The sequence below is a fragment of the Larus michahellis genome, chromosome 21 (assembly GCF_964199755.1).
Source record: "Larus michahellis chromosome 21, bLarMic1.1, whole genome shotgun sequence".
Lineage (NCBI taxonomy): Eukaryota > Metazoa > Chordata > Aves > Charadriiformes > Laridae > Larus > Larus michahellis.
In genome coordinates, this window is record NC_133916.1 from 467,881 (window position 1) to 493,072 (window position 25,192).

The following is a 25,192-nucleotide window of genomic DNA, read 5'->3' on the forward strand; positions in this document are numbered from 1 at the left end:
CTGGTGAAGGCCAGGTGCTGGGATCAGCTGGGCTCCTGGCCCTGTCAGCGTCCTGGTATCTTTCCGGCCGTGTGGCCAGGGCTCCTCTGCCTGCTGGGGTGGTTTCTGTGCACCCAAAGGCTCTGGGACCAGCTGGGGTCGGTCCCTGAGGAGGCAGAGTTGTAGCCCTTCCAAACGAGCTCCTCCTGGGGCAGTTTTGGGTCCGGATGGAGAAGTGGCGTGAGCCCAACTCGTGCCAGACTGGTGCACGTGCTGTTCAAGGGCTCCAGCATGGAGAGGGGCGGTACAGCCTGGTACCCGCTGCCACCATCAGCATGGTGCTGCTGCAGCTCTGAGGCCCTTTGATGTGGTCCTGAGGGGACCCTGTGGAGTGGCTTGTGGGACACTGTCTCCTGCCAGGTCTTGCTGGTGTCGGCCTGGTTTTGCTCTGATGTCACAGGGCCACGCAGGGGAGAGACGAGGGAAACCCACCCCACTGCACGCGATGTGCCAGGCTGCTGTGGTCATGGGGGGGGACAGCCTGTCCTGGTGTGGTGGCACAGCCCAACGCTGGGGTACCCCATCTGTGGGGGCTGGGGGGCTCCCCGGAGAGCAGCCCCAATCCCAGGAAGGAAATATCTCAGGAGGCTCCTATAGCCTGGGGGTACTGGGCAGGCAGAGCAGCAGTATGAGCATCCCCAGCTGCTTTCCCCCTCCTTTGCGTCCGCCGAGGGCAGCTCGGCCCTGGCAGCGGGGACCCCCCATGGCCTGTGGCTGTTTCACTGCTGTGCTGAACCCATCCGGGAGAGCTGCTTTGGGGCTTCCCAAGCCCCGGTGAGATGCAGGGGTGTGCGTGCTCTCAGCTCGCAGCAAGCAGGGTTAGATTGGCCTCCCCGGTCCGGAGAGAGCTGCCGGGGGCTGTGGCGGGTGGGGACCCCGGTGAGTCTCCGAGGGAAGTGCTGAGCGCAGGTGTGTGGGCGCGAAGGGGTTTTCAGTGCCTGGCTTCAATCAGACGCACACTCGCTGGCTTTTACAGCGGAAATGTTAGAAAGGGGGTGGTGCCGGTGCGAGGGGGGAACAGGGCCGCACCCTGCGGTCCCACGCAGATATGCCATCGCCTGCAGCATCGCTGGGAGCAGAGCAGCTTTAAGAGGCTTTTGGTGCCAGCACCCATCGCCCATCAGCAAGGGATTTAAATACGTAACGCCACGAAGTGTCAGGAGCCGGGGAGGCTGAGGCTGTCTCTAAGCCAGAGGACGGAACCAGCTGCGGCTTTCCTGCACCAGCAGTGAAATTGGGGGCAGGAGGAAATTGCAGGAGACGAAGCCCTAAACAAAGCTGTCAGGAACATGGCTCCTGGCCCCCAGAGAGGGAAGGTGATACCCCTGTTGAGCCTGGTGCTAACTGAGGAGACAGCCCGGGCCAGGTGGCTGTCGTGCTGTTCCTGCTGGGGGGTGGGCTGGCCCCGGTGGTCCCATGGGACGGTTTCCTGCCGCAGCCTGTCAAAACAGTCCCTGTCGTTGGTTAAACAGCCGGCAGGACTGGGATGTGGTGGATTGCGAGGGCAGCTGCCGCCGGGCAGGAGATCAGCATGCCACGGGGTGACTCCCTGCCCTGGCTGGATGCTGATGGGTTTCTGCTTTGGCTTGGTGGCAGGGCAGGCGACCGGCCTCCCGCTACTCCTTCCCCTCTGGGCAGACCGGGAGCAGATCTAGCGGTGTGTCCCTGTGTCCCCGCCGGCTCTGTGCTGCTCTGAGGGCAGGGGCGTTCGGCAGCCTCATCCCGCTTGGCATCTGCTCCTCTGCCCTGCTCCATGTGGGCACAACATGGTCGTTGTCCCCATTTCCAAGTGAGGGTTCCGGGCTGAGCCCCAGGTCCCAGTGAAATCCCTTCCCTTCCTCTGCACCTCCCTGGGGCTAGGACATGGCAGGGGGCTGTTTCTTGTCACAGCTTGCTGTAGCTGAGCCGGGCCCCAAACTCCCTGTGCCATGGTCTCTCACCCCACGTAACCCCACGGGGCTGTGGACACCCCCCTGCCCATCTGCTCATGCCTGGCTGTTGTTCTTGGTGGGTGCCTCCACGGTGCCCTGGGGGGGTGGCTCAGCAGCCCCCCTCCAAGCTCAGGGTCTGTCCTCCCAGTGTTGCCACCCCCACGTCTGGGCCAGCACTGAGGGCAAAGATCTGGAGACTGGCACAGGGGCGACCCAAGGGGCATTCCTGCACTGGTCTGGCCCTCCCAAAGGCTGAAAGATTTAAGAAAGTTCCTTCTGCCCACCCGCCCCGGCTTTGCCGCAGCCAGGGGCCCATCTGACCTCTAGCACCAGACACAAAACTGCCTCTGACTTCTTCCCTGGGTTCTTCCTTCCTCCTTGGCCGCGGCCTGGGGCACGTCTGAGCACTGGAGCCCAAGGATCCAGGTGTGGGAGCTCAGGGGAGATGGATGGAGGTGCCGGGGGCTCAGTGGGGCAGGGTGGGATGTGCCGGGTTTGGGACGCTCTTCCCCAGAAGTCACAAGGGTCCCGTGAGCTTCTGTGCCACAGGGTATAATAACCCAAATAACTTGTTGGCAGAGCCCTGTGGGTGTGCTGGGGGCACGCGGCTTGGGTGGCAGGAGCGGGTGTCTCCATCCCTGCACTGGTCTGGGAGGAGATGAGCAATGCTGGCGAAGGAGGAAAGGCAGCGTGTTGAGGGAGAAAGGCTGGAGCTGGACTCCTGGTCCTTGCCTTCCTCTGTGCCCTCCAAGCACTGAGCAAGGGCGCTTCCTTGGCCCAGAGTGGCAGGGCTGGGGGACACAACCCAGGCCCTGCCTGTGCTAGGAGGGGGGGGGTCTCTTGGGCCATGTCGCTGTGGTCTCTGCTCGCCTATTATTTCACGCTGCACCTGCCCGAGGAGGTTGTTAAGGCAGAATGTGCCTGTTCCCTTCCCAGCTGTGGGACCGGTTTTGCTCCTGGGTGCTTTGCAGCATCCCCCATCCTACTGGCCAAGGGCTTGGGATTATTTGGGGGGGGAGTGGTGGGGGCGGAGAGGCACCTCTTTTGTGCCACCCACTCTCCTGTCTTGTGGGTATGTTGCTCCAGATGTCCTCTGTGGGCTCTGGGGTTGCAGCATCTTCTGTCAAGATCGGGTTGTTTTCCCAGTGACAATCGGAGTGTGCCGGTGGGCTGCAGGTGTGCCTGCTTTTGGGGGGGCCAGGAAAGCCTTATCTCCAGTACTGCGGTGGGACTGGGACGTGGGGACCTCACAGGGGCACTGGGGGTAGGGAGAGACCCTGTGGGTGTGATTCATTGCCTTGGGAGGAAATGGGAGCCTCAGCGCCGAGGTGCAGAATTGGGAGGGTCTGTCTCCATTGGACCCGTGGCATCTCCGTGCCCCCAGCAAGGTCAGGCCGATGGCGTCTGGCCCACAGTCTCCTGGCGAACGATGGTTTCCTGTCTCTCTCCAGTAATTGCCGATGCTGAGCCCGGTGGTTTTGGGGCTGTTCCCGTGCGGTCGGAGGGGAGCGGGGGCCGTGCCGGGCTGCGCGTGGAGTCACATCTGCTGCCACACCTGTGTTTCCTTGTGCTGCCCAGCCCCCACCCCCCCCCAGCGGGCTTTTATGGCCCTGCACCCCTTTCAGGGTGACTGTCCTGGGTCTGTTGATCACAAGCATCCTCGTGGTGTTTCCCAGCCTCTGCTCATGGGCAGGTCCAGCACAGAGCTGATGGCATTGCCCAGCCGCTTACGGGGTGAAGGAGGATTCCGGGGAGATCCCAAACTCAGGATCCTGTTCCCCTCTAGGCTGGGTAAAGCACGATCCCGTGCTTCCCCCGGGCCCTGCTGCCTCTCTGCCTGCGGCCTTGGGTTGGGTGTCCCCGGGTGCTGGGTGCCTGCGCAGGCAACGCGTCCCTCGTCCCCGACCTGTGGTGGGTCTCGGCGCAGAGCAGATGGCACGGCTCAGCGCCCGTGTGCTCCTGCCAGAGCTAATGAGCAGCACATGGCGGCTGCCAAGGCCTGATTTAAAGGTTTCCCTAAGCCTGGGAAAGCCTGGCGCAGGAGGATTAGGAGGGGCCCAGGGAGTTCTGGGTCCAAGGCAGCAGATTTTGCCCTGCAGGGGAGCAGGCTGGGCAGCTGGGAGCTGGGCACAGCCAGCACATCGGTGCGGAGGATCTGTGCTGGGGTTACTTCCTCGGGGATGGATGCAGAGTGGAGGCATCTCCTTACGCTGAGCCGTGACCAGGAAACATGCACGCACACCCCGGCTCTGTGGGGACGCGCCTGTCCCCAGGCTGCCCGGCGCTGCGGAGGGGTGGGGACCCAGCAGCCAGGGAGCTCCCTTTTGCCCCTGGTGCCGGTCCTGCTGTGCTGGCCATGGCACCCTCTGCTTTGGCGGTGTTTGGCTGGGGCACAGGCACCTATGGGGTGGCCTGGGTGGCTCTGCAGGCAGGCTGAGCCCAGCGCCTTCCTGTGCTGTGCTCACTCCTGCTGAGGGGTGGCTTGCTAGATCTCTTAATTGGAGTGTTTGCTGACCAGACCTCGCAGTCCCTGGGGACCCTGATTCAATTTTCTCTGATTGCTGAGCCACTTCCCTGCTGCTGTAATTAAATGCTTAACTTTGTCTTGATTTGGGTCCAAAGCAACCTGTGTGCAACCAGCCAGCCCTTGGCAGCCAGCCCTCTCCTGGGGACCCCATGCTCAGGGGAAATGGGGCATCCCTTCCCGGGCAAGGGAGCAGATCCCCCCATGGGATCAAGCCACGCTGAGCTGAGACCTGGGGAGCTGCTGTCCGCTGGTGAGGGCAGGCAGCCCCATGCTTGCTAGGCTGGCTTGGAGATACGGGAAAACCTGGAGCATTTAGCTTTGATCTTAACCTGGTGATGCTGGCAGCTCCTGACTGCCTGGGGAGCAGCTTGCCCTGTCCCCTGCTGCACTGCGCCCTGCGTGCCACACGCTGCCTTGCCTGTAGGGTTTGCAATGCCCAGGGGACATTGGCCGGGTTATCCTAGGGCAGCACAGGACGATGTTAAAGCTGCTCTCCTCCTGGCTGCCCTGTGCCACTGGGAGGGATAACAGGGCAGCAGCAAAGCATGGAGGGCAGGTTTGGGGCAGAAGAGAGCAAAGCATGAGGGCAGCAGGGAGGGCAGCGAGACTGACAGATGGGCTACACATGAGTCTGGGCCATCTGGCAGGTGCTGCTGCAGCCCCGGTGCTTGTCAGGCTGGAGGGAGGGCAAGCAGGATGAACATGGGTGATGCAGGGAGTGGGGATGGGGCAAGGCGGGGGAGTGGGGATGGGAGCAGGGCGGACGCAGGTGATGTGGGGATGGGAGTGGGGTGAATGCAAGGTGATGCGGGGAGGGGAAATGGGGCCAACGCCAACAATGTGGGGAGCGGGGTGAAGGCAGGTGATACAGGGAGCAGGGATGGGAGCAGGATGAATGTGGGCAATGTGGGGAGCAGAGCCAAGTGCTGCCTGGGCTTGCCGAGCCTGCCTGTCTTGGCAGGCACATCCAGAGCAGCCGGGCTGCGTGACTGTTCAGGGTCTGCCAGCTCCAGCCTCTGCCAGCCCACACCAGCAGAGGTGCCCGCAGCCACGGTCAGTGCCCCAGCCCCTCACCTGGTGCCGGGGCTGCCGGCATCGCAGCAGGCAGCCTTGGAGACAGGGTAGACGAGAGCAAGTGGCTCCGATCCTACGGGGCCTGGCATAGAGAAGGAAAACGCTGTGGAGCTCTTCCACCTGCCGCCCCCCGGGTCTCTGGCTCGGCTCCCTGGGAGACCAGCCCTGCCTGGCCGGGCAGCCGACTCAGCTCCGGCCTTGGGAGGGGAGAGGAACTGCTTCTTGCCGGTGGGCTGCAGGCAGCCACCCTCCCCTCGCAGAACAGTCTCGGGGAGATGGGAGCTCCCTGCTGTAGCCGGGGAGCCTGCTGCTCTGTCCGTCTGCAGGGACAAGGTTATAAAAGGCGGCGAAAGGCAGCTGCAGCTGGGGGGGGGGGGGGGGGTCACCTGCACCCCCAGATTGGAGCGTCTGCTCCCAGCTGGAGCTGGGAAATGGTGGTGAGTGCACGTGTGCTTGGCCACCCTGGGCTGGGACAGCCCCGGTCTGAGGTGGGCGGTGCTGGGTGATGGGTCTGGGGGAGGCTGGATCCCCTCTGCCCCCATGCCCGTCCTCTCCTGACAGGCTGTGCCGGATGGGGTGGCTGCCCTGCCCCAGGGTGGCTGTGTCTCAGCAGGGTGCTGCAGCCTCCGGGAAGCTCAGCGTGTGGGTGCAGGCAGTTTGTGGGGGGCAGGGGCGTGTCGTGACTCTCACCGTGGGCAGGAGGGCTATGGGAGTGTGCAGGCACAGCTTTGGCAAAGTGCTGGGGGCCAAAAGATGCTCTGGAGCCCCTTGGGGTTGCCATAGCGGTGGGCTGGGAGGGGGGAAACTGAGGCAGTCAAGTGAGGAGGCAGGGGGACACAAAGGGGTTACTGGCTGTGCCCGGTGTGGTGAACCCCATCACCTCCGCTTGTTGCAGGGCTTGAGATGCTGGGATGGGGGACTGCTCCTGCTGGGGTGGAGGGACCCCCGAAGCCAACCGTCCGAGGGCTGCCTGCCCCGTGGTGCCCATCCAGCGCTTGGCTCCCAGCCTCGCTCAGCTCCCCCCATCCCCGTCCAAACGCTGACATAGGGCAGCGGCGCCGAACAGCTCAGCCTTTGTGCTCACTGCCAGGCAGGCCCGTGTGCGCACTGAAGCTCCCTGCCCCTCAGGGTGCAGGACCCGCTCCCCGCTTCCTCCCAGATGCTCGTTCACCCTGGCAGCCCAGCCGTGGAGACGGGGCTTTCACAGCCTGCCAGCCCGGCAGGGAAGGGAAGGGGAGCGATGGAGAGGCTCCCGGCCGAGGTCTCCTTTGTGTCCCCGGTTGGCTGCGGGCTCTCCCTGGCACGCACGCTGCTCGTGCTGCCGGATTTGGATGCTGATGCTGGAGCAGGCAGGCTCCTGCTGCGCTGCCCATCATCGCCCCAGCGAGAGCTCCCGGTTCGGGAAGGAGTGATCTCCACCCCTGCCTGTGCCTCTGTCTCTGTGCGTCCGTCTGCCTCCCAAACCTATGTGTCGGGTGTCCGGCGTTGGGAAGAAGCCAGGTTTGCTTCTCAGGAGCGCTCAACCGGGACCATGCAGCTCTGTCTTGGGTGCTCAGTCCCTTGTCACTCTCCCTTTGCAGCGAGCTGAGCATGGAGGGGCCCAAGGTGGTGGCCAGGCTCATGGTACCGCTGCGGTCCTGCTGGCTCTCCCCTCCCTGTCTCTATTGCCTGCGCTGAGGCTGGTTTGTCAGCATGGGCAGGAGGGAGATGAGGCTGGTGCTGATCATCCTGCTGGCCCCAGGACAGCCTTTGTCCTCTCCACACCGTCTTCCAGTAGGAGGAGCAGTCACCCGTGCCAGCGTAGGGACGGCCAGCGCACGGTGCCCGGTGGAGCTGGGGCTCTGCTCCGCTCCTGCCTGAGCTGGGAGGGTGGCGAGGCAGCACCCTACTGGTGAAGTGCTGGTTTATTTTGGTTACTTCTTAACAGATAAGTCCCTAATTGCCGCATAACCACAGGAGCCTGTGCCATGGGCTCCCAGGGGATCAGTTGGGCTCTCTGTGGGTGTCCCAACCCTTTAGGACATTGTGTTTGGCTCTGCAGTGGGTCCTGGTGCTGGGCACAAGCTGTCCTTCTGGCCCATGACCGGGCGTAGAGCAGGTTGGCTGGCTGTGTCCAGACGCATGTGAGCGAGCAGCTCCATCGTCCCGCAGGTTGGGCCCTGACGGCATCACATCTAGTTCTTGCGAACCCACGGACAGACAGGACATGGCCAGCATCTTTTTGGTAGAGGCAGGGGCAAGGAGTGCCAGAACGCACTGAGATGGTGACTTTATGACCACCAAAGTTACTGATATCTGTTGCAGAGCAGAGAAACTGAGGCAGAGCATGGCAAGCGCTGCCAGCTCCCCCAGCATCACCTGGTGGGGTTGAGGACAGGGCCAAGGAGAGAGCCCATGCTGGCTCTGCAGATGGGCTTATGTCGTGTTTGGAGGAGGTATGGGTGTAACTTGACCTATGTGTGTACACCTACCTGGCCTGACCAGGGTCTTGTGTTGTCCAGTGGTGACCTGGCATGGTGATGTTAGCTCCTGGGAGGGCAGGGATGACACCCCTCTGGTGTGGGAGAACTGGGAGAGTCAGATGCTGGGCAGCAGGAGGACCAGCTGCACTGGCCTAGAGAAACACTCTGTAATGTCTCTTGGTGCCCACGTAAATCTCCCGTGATGCTGGGTGGCACCTCTGTGTCGTCCCACGTGGGGCTGTGGCTGCTGGTGCTCATCCCTGCCCTCCTGCTCCACATGTCCCGTGGTGGTAGCGGGAGTCTGTATTCACACAACAGCTGGCAGCAGCTCCCATGGACACCCCCAGGTGATGCTTGGCCAATTGCCCGGACAGCAGGACACTCCCAGGGGGTTCTCGCATCTCTGGTCACCCTGGGGAGATGGATGGCATGGGGGGGCATGTTGAGGACTGTTACCTGTGTCCCCTCCAGCCCCTGCAGGTCCCCTGGCTGTGAGAGCCAGGGCGAGTGATGGGGTCCCTCGAGTGCTGGGAGCTGGCTGGGCAGCGAGGTTTGGGGAGTTGGAGTTGGGGAGACATCGGTGTTGGCGTGTGGACAGTGGGAACAGCCCAGCATGGCCAGGCTCAAGGTGCATCCCCAAATGCCCGATGGAAAATTCGTGTGCGCTCACCCCTCCAATGCTGCTGCTCTCTTCCAAACCCACGTGCACATATTTAATCACTTGTGGGGGGGAGAAATAAGTCTTTCGCTAAAAGCCCTGCTCTCATTTTTCTCAAGAGGAAAAAATTTTCTGAAAATACCACGGTTCCAGTTTGTTCCTCAGCCTATTCCTCAGGGACGCTGCCGCTGTGCACGTCTCGGGTGAGGAAGAGGGGAAGCACATCGTGTTGGTCAAAAAGTAATTAAAGCGGGGGTTAATTTTCCTGGAGGAGGGCAGGACCCCCGGAGGCGACAGGAGCGAGTCTAGGGCTGAGCATCTCAGAAGCTGCTTTCTATTGTGGCTGCTGAGCTAAATATACCTGTGGATGCACATAACCGTTCCCACGTCTGCTGTGCAGGCTCCCGGCAGGGTGAGTAGGGTGCCGCTGCTGGGGACACCCTGTCCACCCAGACACACTGGGTTTTGGCCCTCCAGGGCTTTGCTTGCTGCCAGCCAGGCTGGTGAGGAGCCGTGGCTCCTGCAGACCCCCAGTCAGCAAAGCTTCTGCTGCGGTCGCTGCGCCAGCTTGCCAGCGATGCGGCTTCGGAGGAATTAATAGCTGTGTTTATGAAGCACCCAGGGAGGGGAGATGTGCAGTCATTAGCTCTAATGAGGGCTGTTCACTATGGCGCTTGGCTCCGCATTCCCACTCTCTCCAGGAGTCCCCCAGGACCAGCCAGCTTCCCGCAGCCGGCACATCCACCAAAAGCTGGAGCTGCTGCAGCCCTAACGCACGCCGGTGCCTGCACCGAAGCAGAGCCGTGCCTGCACAGGTCCAGCTGCTCTGTACCCAAATTTCTTGGGGCAGGGGGCGGGGGTGGTGGTGTTGAGTGTGGTGGGTGGAGATGCAGTGGGTCGGTGGTGGGGTGCCGCCAGAGCCAGGAGCCCAACGCAGCCTCGCCTGTCCCCTTCGCCTCTGCAGAGTCCGCGGCTGGGGACAGCCATTGGGCTGGGCAGTGGCTTGGTTTAGACGGTTGTTTCACGCTGGGACTCTCTCGTCATGTTTTTACATTTTGCACATCGTGCCTTTGTAACTGCAGTTTGATCTCGCTGCCTCTCGGGCAAGCGCAACTGGCTGCAGCGTATCCCGGCTGGCTGCAGCGTATCCCGGCTGGCTGCCCGTACCCTGGCAGTCCCTGTCAGGGCTGCTTTGTTGTATTGATCAGTGTGTACGTGCAGCCCAGCGCTCGCTGCCTGGCTGGGGGCATGGCAGTGCCTGAGCCAGCACAGGCGTGGGGAGCCTGGCTGGCCCCGTGCGGGCTGTGCTGAGCCCCATCGAGCGGTTGGTGCAAGGGCATGTTTAAGTGCAGGCCGCGTGTCGCTGCTGGCTGCGCCTGTGCCGTGGTACCCAGCCCTGCCTGTCGCCTCGGCTGCAGAGGTGGCTGGTGCTGTCGCTGGGATGCACCGATCTCTTTTCTCAGCCACAAACGGATCAAAGGTGTCGCTGGGTGCATAAGTTGAAGCATCCCCTGCACTGTTTGCTGCACACTGCAGGCAGAGGTGCTGCCGGTCCCCTGCCCGTAGCAGCCCCGATTACAGCATGGGCCACGCTCACATCCTCAGACCCAGACTCGTGTCCCCCAGGACAGGGGTGAGCCCTGAGGCTGCCCACAGCCCGCTTCTCTTCCTACAGGATCCGTCCCCAACTGTCCAAAGAGAAAATAGAGGGATGTCACATCTGCACCTCGGTGACACCCGGCGAGCCCCAGGTGCTGCTGGGGAAGGACAAGGCCTTCACCTATGACTTTGTCTTTGACCTTGACACATGGCAGGAGCAGATCTACACGACGTGCGTGGGCAAGCTCATCGAAGGCTGCTTCGAGGGCTACAATGCCACCGTGCTGGCATATGGCCAGGTACATGCTCTGCTGGCACCCTGGGCTCTGGCGTGGGCATTGGGCTGTCCTGCGGTGCTGGGGGCTGGGGATGCTGAGATGGCACCTGCAGAGGTTAGGGGAGGTGGGAGGTCTATAAGCTCCTGAGTATGGAGGGGACAGAGAGTTGTCCCTGGGCTGGCTGAGAGCTGGGGCAGGGGGTGGCATTGGGTGGGGGCAGAGGGAAGCAGGGCTGGGGTGGGAGGGTGAGAGCCGGTGTTGCGGGGGGGATCAGCAGAGGTGTTTGGGGAGCCTGGGATGGCAGGGGGAGGTGTGGGGCGTGGTGGGCATTGCTGAGCCTGGGAGGGACCAGCCAGCTTCCCCCTTGCTGCCTCTTCGCAGACTGGCGCAGGGAAGACATACACCATGGGCACCGGCTTCGACATGAACATCTCTGAGGATGAGCAGGGCATCATCCCGCGGGCTATCGGCCACCTCTTCAGCGGCATTGAGGAGCGCAAGCGGGCGGCGCAGAGTCAGGGCGTGGCGGCGCCCGAGTTCAAAGTCAGCGCCCAGTTCCTGGAGGTTGGTGACAGCGTGTCTGGGTGACACTGTGGCCCTGCTCTGTCCTTTGCTCAGCTCCCGTGCCCTGGGCTCCTTGAGTCCTCCGTGTCCTGGCTGTTTCCTGGCTGAACTGGACCCCACAGCAGGCGTGTGGCTGGGGATGCGTGCCTAGGCAGAGGGGTCTCAAAGCACCTGAATGTTGTTGACCTCATGATGGCCACAAACTGGGGTGGCACTTTCTTGGCTGCAGGGAGCCACCCCCATGGGGAAGGGGCTTATGCTTTTGTCCCCTGGAGGTTCAGGGGACCCCGAGCTCGCAAACTCCTCTTTGAGGTTGAGGATAGCGGCACACCTGCTCCCCTGGGGCTGGACCAGCATTCCCAGTGAAACAAGGAGAGGAAAAAGTGCCATTCTTGTGGGGGGTTTGAGGAAGAGCCGTGTTATTTCCCATGTACTTTACTGCATCTTTGACCTTGAGAATGCTTCGTTGCATCCTCTCCCGCCTCTGCTTTTGCCTCTCCATTTCAAAAGCCTCTTCCATTAACTGCTTCTTTCCCTGGAGAAGTTTGTCCCAGAAAGCCTGTGGACCTTGTGTGTCTGCAGTGGTTTCCCTGTGGCAGGTCCTGAGGTGAAAGTTCAAAGTTCAAGATGGGAAATGGTTTAAGGCCCTGGCAAGAAAGCATAGGGAGGTGTTGAGCAAAGCTGAGCTCCTGAACGAGCTTCATCTGGTTAGTGTGTCCGTCTGGGGTACAGCCCCGAGGAGACAGGCAGATGGAGAGAGAGTGTCCTTGTGCTGTGATCTTGCCTCCATGTGGCTTTGGTGGCCATCACCTCTGGGTTCCTCCAGATGTCAATGGCCTGGTGAGGGGAAGCAGTGCTCAGGGTCACCTCCTAGCCTGGAGGACTGACCTCCTTGCTGGAGAAATCCTTCCCAATCAGCTTTCCATCTGCAGAGACCTTGTTAGCTCCCATGGTGCTGTTGTGTCCAGCCACATCCTTCCCTCCCCACCACTTAGCCCGTCTGAGCTCCTGGCTGCCTTCCCATGCATCTTTGACCTCGTGGGGCTCCGCTCTGGGGAATGTGTGGGCTGGGTTGGAAATGGGGACAATTTCCTGGCTGTTCTGAAGTCCTTCTGAGGGATGAACCTTGTCAGGCTTTCTACGTGCTGGAGTGTCCCCTAACTCTGTTGGGGCTGGGGCGTAGTCCTGCCTTCCCTAGGCTGTAGGATTGGCCTTCAGCCAGCATCAGTGTGTCCCCTCACCCTGTGTGACACACCTTCCCTTTCCTCTCAGCCCCCCGTGTCTGCCCTCTAGGAGATCCTCTGCAGTCCAGCTATAGTTTCTCTTGCCTCAGTTTCTCCCACTCAGTTTGGGATGACTCGACACTGCCCCAAGGAGCTGGGTGACTTGTTAGCTGGGGTTGGGACATGTGAGGAATGAACACAGGGGAGGGGATGCCTGTGCTGCCTCTGTCCCAGGCCATCCTAGGAAGCATCTCTGCAGACCAAGAGTGCAACCCCAGGAGCACCTGGGGGTGACAGAGCAGTGGCCCTGCATGGGGTCTCACCAGCTGCTGTGGGCATTTCCTGTAGCCTTTCTCTCTCTTCATCACCTCTGACCCCTGGTGGTTTTGGCTCTCAAAATAGCCTCAGAGATGTCCGGTGGCTGCAGTGTAGGATGGGAGCAAGGCTTCCTCTGCTGTGTTTCAAAGCCATTCATGGTCATGTTCCCCACTTCAGCTGTGCCCAGTGGGATGCTGGCAGCCTCAGGGTGGGTGGTCATCTACCAGCTGGGGGGGCTTCAAGGCTCTCCAAGGGCTCTGTTACGTGTAGGGAAAGTAAAAACCTGTTGCCTGATGGCCTGGTGACCAAGGCCATTGGACCCCGTCAAGGGCTCTGCCCACTGGTCCACCCTGCAGGCATGGACATCAAACCAGGAGCTCTTGTGCCGCTGTGCAATGCAGGGAGGGTTTTGTGTAATGGCTCTCCTGCGCCAGCGTGGGCACATGGCCACATCAGACGCTGGTTACCAGCCCTGCTGTCCCAGCAGTGGTACAGGATTTGGCCCCGTTGATCCTTGTCCTGTGACTCTGCTCCTGGGAGCAGGCTGTCAGCAGGGTTTAAACCTTTGGGGAGCCCGTTTGGCACCTGGGACGGCCAGGGACGGATTAGCCTGATCCGCTCTGCTGGCTGGGAGCCTGCGGTCCTCAGGTGACCCTGCTGTCCGCACTGGGACATGGGTGCGAGAAGGTGACGCGTGGCATGGAGTGGTGGTGGCAGGGGCACAGATGGGAAGGGATGTCCCGTCCCTCCTCCCCAGGGTGAGAGAGGATGGCTGCAGGGTCAGGATATGGATGGGGGCACCCTCTGTCAGCTCTAGACCCTCCAGGTGTTCCCTGCTTGTCCAGCACTCCCTGGTCCCCCTTGTCACCGGCAGAGGTGACCTCAGGGAGCTGTGCTGGGAGAGGGGCTCCGCTGGCTCATGTGGCCGTGGGGTCCCCGGGTGAGCAGGGAAGGCCAGGGGGATGCGTACCTCCCGGCTGTCTGCTCAGGCTCTGGGGACAGGGCTCTGAAAGTGTCCTGGTTCCTGCACAGCTGCTTGTTTGGGCTGGGGACAAGCCAGGGCTGGGCAGCTGGAACCAACCCAGAGTGCAGCTCAGAGCTTCGTGGGGCAGACAGGCACGTGTATGCACGCCTGCACCTACGGGTGCACACACGCACCGTTCCTTCTGGGCATCCCGTCACTAGCTGGGTACCCATGCATGCAGGCGAGAGATTGTCCATCCATCACCTATCTGCATGCACGTGCTTGTGCGTCCTCTCCTACGCACGCACACCGGCTCTCCTGCTCAGCCTTACCTAAGCACACGTGTGGTGGTATGTATGAGCGCACGCACCCCCGCAGCTGTGCAGCCTGTCCTCCTGGCTCCCAGGACTGCAGCAGCGGGATGGCAGAGGGCGGATCCCGATGCTTCTGCTGCCCCAGGCTCTAGCAGCCTCCTGCTTACTACTACTCACCCTGCACCCGCATCCGCTCTGCTCAGCTCTACAACGAGGAGATCCTGGACCTGTTTGACAGCGCCCGCGACCCTGATGCGCGCCACCGCAAATCCAACATCAAAATCCATGAGGATGCCAGCGGGAGCATCTACACTACGGGAGTCACATCGCGCCTCATCAGCTCACAGGACGAGGTGGGTCCGGGATGGCACAGACGTGGAGAAGAGAGGGAGACATGGTGCCCACCATCCAGGGATGTGCTACATGGGGACAGCCAGGCGAGGGGGGCGATCTCACCTGGGATGGGATAGAGCAGCCCTGGGGTGATGCAGGGAGAGGTCGGTGTGCCTGCTGGGCTGCGGCGCGGTGCTATCCTCACTCCCTAGAAGGGTGCTTCAAGGTTTCGTTCTTCCCTGCCCTGTGTCATTGTAGCTGATCCAGTGCCTAAAACAGGGGGCTCTTTCCCGCACCACCGCCAGCACCCAGATGAATGTGCAGAGCTCCCGCTCCCACGCCATCTTCACCATTCACCTGTGCCAGATGAGAGTGTGCACCCGCCCGGAGCTGGTGAGATGTGCTCTTGCCTCATGGCTCGGCTGTTCCTGGATCTCATACTCAGGCAATGGCAGGGGGTCCCTTGGAAAGGGGAGAGGGTTTGAAGTCTTGCAAGTCTGGAGAGCAGCAAGAGGGCTTTGTCTTTCTTTTTTCCAGTCATAGCATCAGCTCCGTTTAGTGGGAGCTGAGGTCTGCCCTGGAGCAGCCCCATCCAAGGCAGGGATGGTCTGGCCCAAGGGATGGCCCAGAGCAAGCCACTGCTGGGATCCTCTCTGCTGTCCTTGAGGGGTGGGATGTGGAGCGTGAATACTCAGGCTGTTGCTGATGTCTGAGTGTGGCCAAGGGAGCTCCTGCCTGCTCCGGGTCCATGGTGATGACCCTCTCCATGTGTGCCTGGCCACAGGTGAATGATGGGGAGGTCACCAGCCTCCTGGACGGAACCCAACCCACCACCGAGTATGAAACCCTCACGGCCAAGTTTCACTTCGTAGACCTGGCTGGCTCGGAGAGGCTGAAGCGAACTGGTGCTACTGGCGAGAGAGCGAAGGAAGGCATCTCCATCAACTGTGGGCTGGTACGGCACTGGCGTGCAAGGGGAGGGGGGAGGCAGGGCCTGGCTGGGGGAGCCTGGGACACCTTTGGGTCCTGCTTGGAGCTGCTCTGGGCTGTTGGGGTTGCTGCTGTCTCTGCTGGGGTTTACGCTACCTGTCCCTGTAGGAAGCAATATACACAATCCAAAATGCTAGTGGTGAGGGCACAGCTCTGCTGCTGAGGGCAGGACTCTGGGAAGGGGCAGAGCTGGGCACAAGGGTGCAAGTCCCCAGAAGGTCGAGGTTTGCTAACTTGAGCTTGAAAAAAAAAAAAACACTCCAGGGCTTGATGCTGCTCCTCAGTGCATGTGGGAGAGAGGCACAGTGCAGGGGAGGGTGCTGAGACTGGCAAGGGGAGCCCCATGCCCCCAGACCTGTGCCGCAGCACACGCCCCAGCCTGACGTGCCGGCTACAAGGCAGCTGTGTTCTCAGCAGGGGCTGAACTTGGGGGTTGCCTTTCCTTTGTGTTCATAGCTGGCCCTGGGGAACGTCATTAGTGCTCTCGGAGACCAGAGCAAGAAAGTTGTGCACGTGCCCTACCGTGACTCCAAGCTCACCCGCCTGCTGCAGGATTCCCTTGGGGGCAACAGGTAAGGGGGGTCCCAGCCGGGGCTGAGCCCCGGGAGAGGACTGCAGAGGCTGTCCCCCTGCAAATAGGGCTGAGGAGTCTATGGAGCCATCTAGGAGCTCTTTCAGGACTCAAAGGCCTCCTGGGTTGCCTGGTGGGGGGAGGATTCCTCCTGGCAGGTAGCGCGTGACTTTGCAGATGTACAGACCTTGGCTTCTCATGAGTCCCAGGTACAATTAGCCAGCTTTGGCAGCATTAGCTGGTGCAAAACAACTCCGGAGCCCTTGCAGATCTGGGACTTGGCAGGTGGTGTTGCCCAGCACAGGATGGATTTAATTCCCTGCCTGCTTTGGGGGTACTTCTCTGAAGAGCCCATTCTTCCCCAGCAATCCTGCTGTGTGGGGGCTGCCTGGTGGACGTTGGCTTTCCTCAGTGCTGCCTGATGGGGTCTTGCCAGTTTTCTGGCTCTGGGACAGACTGAACCCCGTTTATAACTTGGTTATAAAACACAGAAAGGCCTAGGATGGGTGTCTGGGGGCATGTGGCCTGTGCTGAGTCCCAGGTGTCCATGCGCCATATTGGTGCAGGGTGGGGGAAACTGTCTCTTCACCCTGACCTTCACTTCCCCAAGCCAAACCATCATGATCGCCTGCGTGAGCCCATCTGACCGGGACTTCATGGAGACCCTGAACACGCTCAAATATGCCAACCGGGCTCGCAACATCAAGAACAAGGTGGTGGTGAACCAGGACAAGACAAGTCAGCAGATCAGCGCCCTGCGGGCCGAGATCGCCCGCCTGCAGATGGAGCTGATGGAATACAAGGCGGTGAGTGGCCGAGCAAGCCTGCAGAGATGGGATGGGTGCAGGAGCAGAAAGCCTCCTCCTCAAGTTTGAATTGGGGTGACTTTAGTGGGAAAGAAAGACCCTTCTGCCTACCATGTTTTGCCCCTGTTAATTGGGGTAATTGCTGGGAGAGGTCAGGAGGCTTAAGAGACAGGCTCAGCTCCTGCACCGCCACAGGACATTGGGCAAGTCTCTTGGGGAAGCCGAGGCAGGGAGAAGCCTTGAAGCATCTCTCACCTTCTGCCTGTTGAGCTCAGGGCATCCTGGTCCTTAGGTTTGTCCCTGCCTCTGCTTTGGTGGCTGGGGCTGCCCCCAGGAATGCGGCAGTGGGCCCCCGTGTCCCAGCTCGCCCCGTGCTCAGGGACTCCCCTCCTGTCCCCACAGGGCAAGCGGGTCATTGGGGAGGATGGCTCGGAGGGTTACAGTGACCTTTTCCGCGAGAATGCCATGCTGCAGAAGGAGAACAGTGCCCTGCGCATGCGGGTGAAGGCCATGCAGGAGGCCATCGATGCTATCAACAGCAGGGTTACCCACCTCATGAGCCAGGAGGCCAATCTGATGCTGGCCAAGGCAGGTGAGGCTGGGTTAGTGTGTGGTGTGGCGGGTCAGCCCAGCCAGTGTAGCTGGGATGGGTGCTGCGGTACAGCTCATCACGTCTTGCCTTGATCCATCTGCTCCTCCAGGTGACGGTAATGAAGCCATTGGTGCCCTCATCCAGAACTACATCCGGGAGATTGAAGAGCTGAGGTGAGCCGAGCATGGGGGCTAGTGAGTCACCTGGGTTCCTGGCCCGGCAGGTGCCATGGTGGGGTCTGAGCACAGGTGTGGCTCACAGCTCCATGCCTCCAGCATCACTGGGGTGAGTCATCAGCCCTGATGGAGTAGCAGACAAGACCACTGGGGCGGTGGGAGTCCCAGCTTTGGTGCCAGGCAGTGCTTTGGCCAATGTTGTCCTTTGTGCAGCTGTTGATGGAGGAGGAGATCCTGGCAGGAGTGCCTGATGTCTTCCAGGGACTGCTGACCCCCCAAAGCTGGGTCCATCCCAGTCTCTTGCACGGTCCTGGGACCCTGTCTTGCAGCATCCTGACCTTCTAACCCAACTTGAATGGGAATGGCTTTGTGGTGACTCTGTCCCTGGCTCACGCCATCCTAAAACCAGGCAAGATCCCCTCCTCCAAGGGACAGTGGGATGTCCCCGCTTTGACCACATCCTGCTTCCACTCCCTAGGACGAAGCTCCTGGAGAGTGAGTCCATGAATGAGTCTCTGCGTCGGAGCCTCTCGCGCGTCTCTGCCCGGCCCCCCTACTCCATGGGCTCGTCCCCAGTACCCGGCTTGGCTGGCCTGTGCAGCCCTGCTGCTCTGGTGGAGACAGAGGCCTCCGACGTCCTCCAACGGGCCAAGCAGGACCTGGAGCGCCTGAAAAAGAAGGAGAGGAGGCAGCGAAGGAAGAGGTGAAGGCAGCTGCTGTGCAATGTTGGGGAGGGGGAGGCTGTGTGTCGGTCCCTGTCTGTACTTGTGGGCTCTGGTATCCTGCTTCTTCCTGCACCCATGCTAAAGCCAGAGCCCAAACGCCTGGGTTCCCCTCCCAGCACTGCCTTGCCCTTGGTCTCCTGGTCATCCACCACATGATCCTGGAGGCTGTGTTCCGCAAAGGGTCCCAAAGCAGGAGGTGATGGGGGCTCTGTCAGGACCCATTGCTGGGCTTCCCTGCACTGGGACTCACCAGCACCCCTCTGCTCTCCCTCAGCCCAGAGAAGGAAGCATTTAAGAAGCGTCAGAAACTGCAGCAGGACAACGGGGAGGAAACGGATGAGAACGAGGTGGAAGAGGTGAATGGGCTTCGTGCTTGTACCGAGGGGGGTGTTTGGGTGTGGAGCATTGTCATCGCCCCATGTGGGAGGGGGTTCCAAGCCTAGCCTGGCCCTGCAGGCAGGCTGGAGGGTTTGTGGAGCTGAGGACTCCATGCTGGAGTAGGAGGAAGTTGGATGCTCCCCGGACAGCCCCACTGCGCAGCAAGGAGCCCACATCCCTTTGGGCTTGGTTTCAGCTGCTGTAGGTGAAGGGGGATGGGGCGATGCTCAGCAGTGTACACTGAGGGGCCAGAAATGGTGCTGCAGCCCCCAGGCATCCCGCGTGGGAGGCTGAGGTCCGTTGTGGGTGCTGCAGCCCGTCACTGTGGGTTCAGCTTAGGTTCGGATCAGGGAAGAGCTGCAGAGGCTGAGGTTAGGCACTCATCTCTTAGGAGGAGGAGGAACAGGATGAGAGCGGCTGTGAGGAAGAGGACGGACGTGAGGATGAAGATGAGGACTCGGGCAGTGAAGAGAGCCTGGTGGACTCAGACTCAGATGCAGAGGAGAAGGGTAAAGTGCGGGGCTGCACATGCAGCCCAGGGTATGGGGGTGTATTTGCTGGTGTCTCCTGGGCCTGGGAAGAGAGAGTCTGTTGGGACTCCCCCTGCCATGTCTCCTCTGGGGGGCTTGGAGAAGCACTAGGGTTGCTGCAGGGAGTCTCCAACGCTCTGGGGTGCAGCTGCTCCCCAGCAATGTGGGTTCCCATCAGCTCCCTCTGCCCTCTCCTTGTGCTGTGACCCGGTGGGGCCGTAGGAGTGATGCTTCCCCATCCCTCCCAGCCTGACTGTTCCCCACTGGCCTGCAGCCGTGAATTTCCAGGCCGACCTGGCGGATCTGACTTGTGAGATAGAGATCAAGCAGAAGCTGATCGATGAGCTGGAGAACAGTCAGCGGCGCCTGCAGACCCTCAAGCACCAGTATGAGGAGAAGCTTATCCTGCTGCAGAACAAGATCCGGGACACACAGCTGGAGCGGGACCGGGTCCTACAGAACCTCAGTGAGAATCGCCCCATGGGATCCCATCCCCGCAGCATCAGGCCCCAGTCCCCACTCCTGCCCACCTGACTCAGACCCAAAGCATCCACCCCCTGCATGCAATGCTGGCTCTGCTAGAGCTTTGCCATCCCCCTGCCTCTGCTTGAGCCCTTGGGACTCCCAAGACCCTACTTGTCTTGTTGCGGGAGCAGGATTAGTCAGCTGAAGAGGTCCTAAGCCCACTGATGCTGAAGAGGTGGCTGGAAAGGGTGGCGAGGCAAAGCCTTGAACACTGCTTCATGGGATGTGGGAATACTTGGGGAAATTGAGGTGCTGTGGGGCACATGAAGACCCCAAAGACCTGATGGTGTAGCTGATCTCTTGGCTCAGCAGGGCAGGATCACCCAAGTACATGGCTGTAGATCTAGGTCTGCAGCTCCTCTCGGCCCAGTGACCGTGCTGTAACCCGCTGTCCCCACCCTCCACTGAGCCCGAACCCGTCTCTTCCACTGGGTTCCCCCAGGCAGACCCCAGCCTGTGATGGGGCCAGAGCAGAGGGCTGAGGGATGGGGAGGGAGCAGTGCCTGGTGCCTCCATGCAGGGTGTGTAGGTTCAGGAGGAGCCTGGGGTGCGTGGCCATCACAAGCTCTCTCCTCGCTCCCCCAGGCACCATGGAGTGCTACACGGAGGAGAAAGCCAACAAGATCAAAGCAGATTATGAGAAGCGGCTGAAGGAGATGAACCGGGACCTGCAGAAGCTCCAGGCAGCCCAGAAGGAGCATGCTCGCCTGCTTAAGAACCAGTCACGCTACGAGCGGGAGCTGAGGAAGCTGCAGGCGGAGGTGGCCGAGATGAAGAAGGCAAAGGTACCCAGACATGCCAGGGCAGGGAGGGCATCCCCTGGTCAAGTCTGGCTCCCTGCTCAGAAGCTATGTTTTCCACCCCTGGTAGCAAGTGCAAGGCATCCATCTGGGACAGTCAGGTGCCTGCACCGCCATGCAGTACCTTCCTGTTCCAGGTTGCCCTGATGAAGCAGATGCGGGAGGAGCAGCAGCGGAGGCGTCTGGCAGAGACGAAGAGGAATCGGGAGATTGCACAGCTCAAGAAGGAGCAACGCCGTCAGGAAGTGAGAGCCCAGTCTGCTGCATTCTGTGGGGCATCCCCGTGCAGGGGGGGAATTGGGCTGGGTGGTGGTGGATGTTTGTCCTTCTCTGGCACTTTGAGGTGCTCGTAAAAAACAGTTGGTGAAGCCCAGGGCCCATGGCTACACCTATGGCCTTTGCCAAGGGCCACATGGCCCCAGCTGAATGGCTTTCAAGGGCTTCCCACAGCTCCCAGTGTGGTTGTGGGAGATGCTGTGAGCTCCTCGCCATGGTCAGGGGGCAACGTGGCATCAGGGCCAGCCTCAAGGCTGGAAACCTGCTCACTGTTAAAATCAGAAGTGAGACTGTTCTCGCAAAAGTAACTGCTCCAAGCTTTAGTGGTGGGAGCCCTGCAACTGCGACCATCACTGGGGTGCCTGGGCAGGACCCCAGGAGTCTCTCTCTCTCTCTCTCTTGTGCAGTTTCAGATCCGGGCTCTGGAGTCTCAGAAGCGGCAGCAGGAAATAGTGCTGCGGAGGAAAACTCAGGAGGTGATGGGCAGGGGGGTGGGTTTGCCTCCATATAGCCCCCGGCCCCTTGGGGGTCCTGGCCCCAGCACTTGGCTCAGAGACGCCCTGTCCTCCAGTCAGTGCCAGCTCTGGAAGCGGGTTTACCAAAAGGGTGGGAGGATTTTTATGGCTCAGTAGCCAGGTGGGAGATGGTTGCAGGCAGTAGAGAATCACCGGTCTCTTGGGGCAGCTAAGCCTGGCAGCAGGGGATGGGCTATGAGGGAGAACGGAGAAACCCATGGGGCACGAATGGCCCTGAGGATTTGGGTCTCCAGAGCTGCCGCTCTTGATCCCGTGAGGACCTGGGGGTGACGGCAACAGGTTTGGGCTGTCTGACACCCTCTGCCTCTCCTCTGGGCAGGTCTCAGCACTGCGCCGTCTTGCCAAGCCCATGTCAGACCGGGTCGCGGGCAGGACAAGCCAAAAGCCGGCCATGCTGGACTCGGGCGCGGAGGTCTCAGCCAGCACCACCTCCTCCGAGCCCGAGTCCGGTGCTCGCTCTGTCTCCAGCATCGTGCGCCAGTGGAACAGGAAAATCAACAACTTCCTGGGAGACCCCTCATCCTCCGTGAACGGGGCTCGGCCCACCAGGTCAGGGCGGGGGCTGTGTGGATGGGTGATGAGGCATCCCGGGACTCCCATGTCTGGCTGCTGATGGAGGTTGAACGCCAGCTTCTTACTGTGCATTTGGCCCATGTTAAACCACTGACCCAGTGACAGGCTGTGCGGGCAGCGTGTGACTGACTGCCACCTGGGCTTGAGCCCAGTGCTGACCTTCCACAAGTATTAAACACCACGGCACAAACCCTGCTAGGCTCATCCCTTGTCCCTCCCTTTGCTAAGGGGCAATGGAAAAGTTGGGCAATCCAGAAACGATGCAGATGCCTCCTCTGCTTCTGGCCAGCCAGAGGCCAAGCATCCTTTTGGGGCAAGCACAGCTTTCCAGGCCAGTCACTCATCTGCCTCTTCTCCCCTCTGGCTGTAGGAAGAAGTTCCCCAAGAAGGGGGCGAACCAGACCTTCAGCAAAACTGCCCGCCTCAAGTGGCAGTCGCTGGAGCGGCGCATCTTCGACATTGTCATGCAGAGGATGACCATCGTCAACCTGGAGGCTGACATGGAGCGGCTCATCAAGGTGACAGTGGTGCTGGGGTCAGGGAGAGCTGGGCGGTAGGTGTGGGGCAGAGGGACGGCATGCTGACAGTGCCAATCCCTCTGCCTTTTCCCCCAGAAACGTGAGGAGCTGGCATTGCTGCAGGAAGCGTTGCTGGGCAAGAGGGCGAAACTGCAGGCAGAGAGCCCCAAGGAGCAGAAGGGGCTGCAGGAGCTGAACGAGGAGATCGAGGTGCTGGGGGCCAACATCGACTACATCAACGATAGCATTTCTGACTGCCAGGCCACCATCATGCAGATCGAGGAGACCAAGGTGGGTGGCTGGACTGGGCCCAGCTGGCAGAGAGTAAGAGCATCCCTGGGAGGTGAGGGTGTCCTTGGGCGTGCCCAGGCTGGGCGTCCCGGAGTCCTCCTGTAAGCCGTGCCACACGCTCCGTGGGGCCTCACCCACACAGTTGCTACTCATGAGGTGGTTAATGCATGAGGTGGTTAATGGTCCTGCACTTGGGTCACAACAGCCCCAGGCAGGGTTACAAGCTTGGGGCAGAGCGGCTGGAGAGCTGCCTGGCGGAAAAGCACCTGGGGGTGTTGGTCGACAACTGGCTGAATATGAGCCAGCAGTGTGCCCAGGTGGCCAAGAAGGCCAACAGCATCCTGGCCTGTGTCGGGAATGGCGTGGTGAGTAGGACTAGGGAAGTGATGGTCCCCCCGTACCCGGCACTGGTGAGGCCCCGCCTCGAGTGCTGTGTCCAGTTTTGGGCCCCTCACCACAAAACAGACACTGAGGTGCTGGAGCGAGTCCAGAGAAGGGCAACGGAGCTGATGAAGGGGCTGGAGAATTAGTCTCATGAGGAGTAGCTGAGGGAGCTGTGGGTGTTCAGCCTGGAGAAAAGGACCCTGAGGGGAGACCTTCTGGCTCTGCAACTCCCTGAAAGGAGGGGGTAGCCAGGGGGGGTCAGTCTCTTCTCCCAAGGAACAGGCGATGGGACAAGAGGAAATGGCCTCAAGTTGCTCCAGGGGAGGTTTAGACTGGATATTAGGAAAAATTTTTACACTGAAGGGGTTATTAAGCATTGGAACAGGCTGCCCAGGGAAGTGGCTGAGGCACCATCCCTGGAGGTATTTAAAAGATGGGTAGACATAGCGCTTAGAGATATAGTTTAGTGATGGTTTTTGTCAGAGTTAGGTCGATGGTTGCACTAGATGATCTGAAAGGTCCCTTCCAACCTGGGCAATGCTATGATCCTATGAATTGTGGAGGGGAGTGCTGCCAGGTCCTTGTACGTCCATGGACCCGCGGCTGGTGCCCTGCACCACACTGTCACGGGATGTAGGAAAGAAGTTGCGGCCCCCCTCCTGCCCAGGGAGTTTTATGTGCTGGAAACATCCCGGGGAGGATTGCCTTTTTTTTGTAGCAGAAACTCCGCAGGTTTTGTGCCCAGTTTAGGCACTGGGCATGCCACAGAGGCTGTGCAGCTCCTGGCTCCCCTCTAGTGGCTGCAGCCTGAGCTGGAGGCTGTGTGCTGTCCCTGGCTGTCACTCCGATAGGCAGGGAAGAAGGGGCTGTTGCTAATTCACAATAGCCTTTCGACCGGTGGCCTGATCTGCTGTGGATTCCTGTGAATATCTGCAGATTAGTGTCTAACTAAGTGTTGTCAGCAGGATTCCTGTAGCAACACAGAAGCCCTTCAGGTGGCGTTGGCTGTCTGCATGGCTGGATCTCCTCCGTAGCCACTTGGGCAGACTGAGGAGAGCGAGTGTCGGGACTGGGCAGCGCTGGCAGGGCGCTGGAGGTGCTGTGCTGGCCACAGTGCCCCTTCTGCCAATCCCACACCCAGTGGCAAAGCTCCCCTGCTGCATCCAACGCCTGTCCCTCCATGTTTCAGGAGGAGCTGGACTCCACGGACACCTCAGTGGTGATCAGCTCCTGCTCCCTGGCTGAAGCCCGTCTCCTGCTGGACAACTTCCTGAAGGCCTCCATTGACAAGGTGCGGGGCCAAGCCGGGATCTGGATGCATGATGGGGTTTCCCGCAGACGGGGAGGGGAGCAGGGTGCCAGGGTGGGGACCTGCTGGCAAGGACCCGAGACACTCGCTTGAGGCCTGGCATGGCTGTCCTTCCCCAGGGGCTGCAGGTGGCACAGAAGGAGGCCCAGATCCGCTTGCTGGAGGGGCGCCTGCGTCAGACGGACGTGACCGGTTCCTCGCAGAACCATGCCATCCTGGACGCCCTGCGGGAGAAGGCCGAGTCACACCCTGAGCTGCAGGCCCTGATCCACAACGTCCAGCAAGGTGGGATGCAGGGCTGGCGCATCCTCGTGCCAGGCATGCTGCCTGTGGGGCGAGGTGCCCACCCATGCCAGCCCTCCAAGAAGCATTTGGAGGTTCCATGGCTGGGACCAGTGTGCCCAGGGCTCCCCCAGGGGTGATGCTGGGTGGGGACATGTGCTCCCGCCACCACACAACAGGGGCAAGGACTGCCCCCCACCCTCCCCCAACTGCCCAGGCTGTCCCCTCTTCCACGTGGTTCAGATGGGGCTCAGCACGAAGGGGTCCCCTCTGAGCTGCTGATGTGCTGTCTCCTGCCTGGACAGAGAATGGCTACACCAGCACGGACGAGGAAGTCTCGGAGTTCAGCCTGGCTTCAGATGGGAGGTGAGCACCCAGCCCAGCCCTGCCTGAGCTCGTGGTGGCTGGGGGGACCAGGGGTGGGGTGGGATGTCTGGTGCCACCCATGGAACCTTGCAGGTGGACATGGATGAAAAAAGCCCTGCCTAAGCTTTCCTGTGGTGCCCAGCTCTTGGGGAGAAGAGCAGAGAAATCTCTTAGACATCAGCAGGGAGTGCAAACTAGGTCATCCCTTGGAGAAAGGGTGCCAGGGAGCAGGGGGTGACCCAAAGAGTTTGGTGGGCTGGTGGCACCCGGATCTCTGAAA

At 60.8% G+C, this 25,192-nt stretch overlaps 1 protein-coding gene across 4 annotated transcripts in view; it reads left to right on the forward strand.

Moving 5' to 3' along the window:
* The window catches only part of KIF21B (kinesin family member 21B), a 44,118-nt gene that overhangs the window by 4,309 nt on the left and 14,617 nt on the right, over positions 1–25,192 (forward strand). For all 4 annotated transcript variants that reach the window (XR_012584367.1, XM_074564345.1, XM_074564344.1 and 1 more), the window contains exons 2-23: positions 10,367–10,589; positions 10,950–11,132; positions 14,155–14,304; positions 14,543–14,677; positions 15,069–15,239; positions 15,731–15,846; positions 16,456–16,651; positions 17,054–17,243; positions 17,353–17,416; positions 17,898–18,122; positions 18,419–18,500; positions 18,914–19,031; positions 19,327–19,518; positions 20,163–20,362; positions 20,515–20,622; positions 21,061–21,129; positions 21,509–21,738; positions 22,133–22,280; positions 22,377–22,571; positions 24,145–24,246; positions 24,384–24,549; positions 24,852–24,912. Coding sequence is in view for 3 of the 4 variants with exons in the window: in XM_074564345.1 (XP_074420446.1) it covers positions 10,367–10,589; positions 10,950–11,132; positions 14,155–14,304; positions 14,543–14,677; positions 15,069–15,239; positions 15,731–15,846; positions 16,456–16,651; positions 17,054–17,243; positions 17,353–17,416; positions 17,898–18,122; positions 18,419–18,500; positions 18,914–19,031; positions 19,327–19,518; positions 20,163–20,362; positions 20,515–20,622; positions 21,061–21,129; positions 21,509–21,738; positions 22,133–22,280; positions 22,377–22,571; positions 24,145–24,246; positions 24,384–24,549; positions 24,852–24,912 (3,324 nt within the window). In the remaining variant the exon portion in view is untranslated. The remainder of the gene's footprint in view (positions 1–10,366; positions 10,590–10,949; positions 11,133–14,154; positions 14,305–14,542; positions 14,678–15,068; positions 15,240–15,730; positions 15,847–16,455; positions 16,652–17,053; positions 17,244–17,352; positions 17,417–17,897; positions 18,123–18,418; positions 18,501–18,913; positions 19,032–19,326; positions 19,519–20,162; positions 20,363–20,514; positions 20,623–21,060; positions 21,130–21,508; positions 21,739–22,132; positions 22,281–22,376; positions 22,572–24,144; positions 24,247–24,383; positions 24,550–24,851; positions 24,913–25,192) is intronic.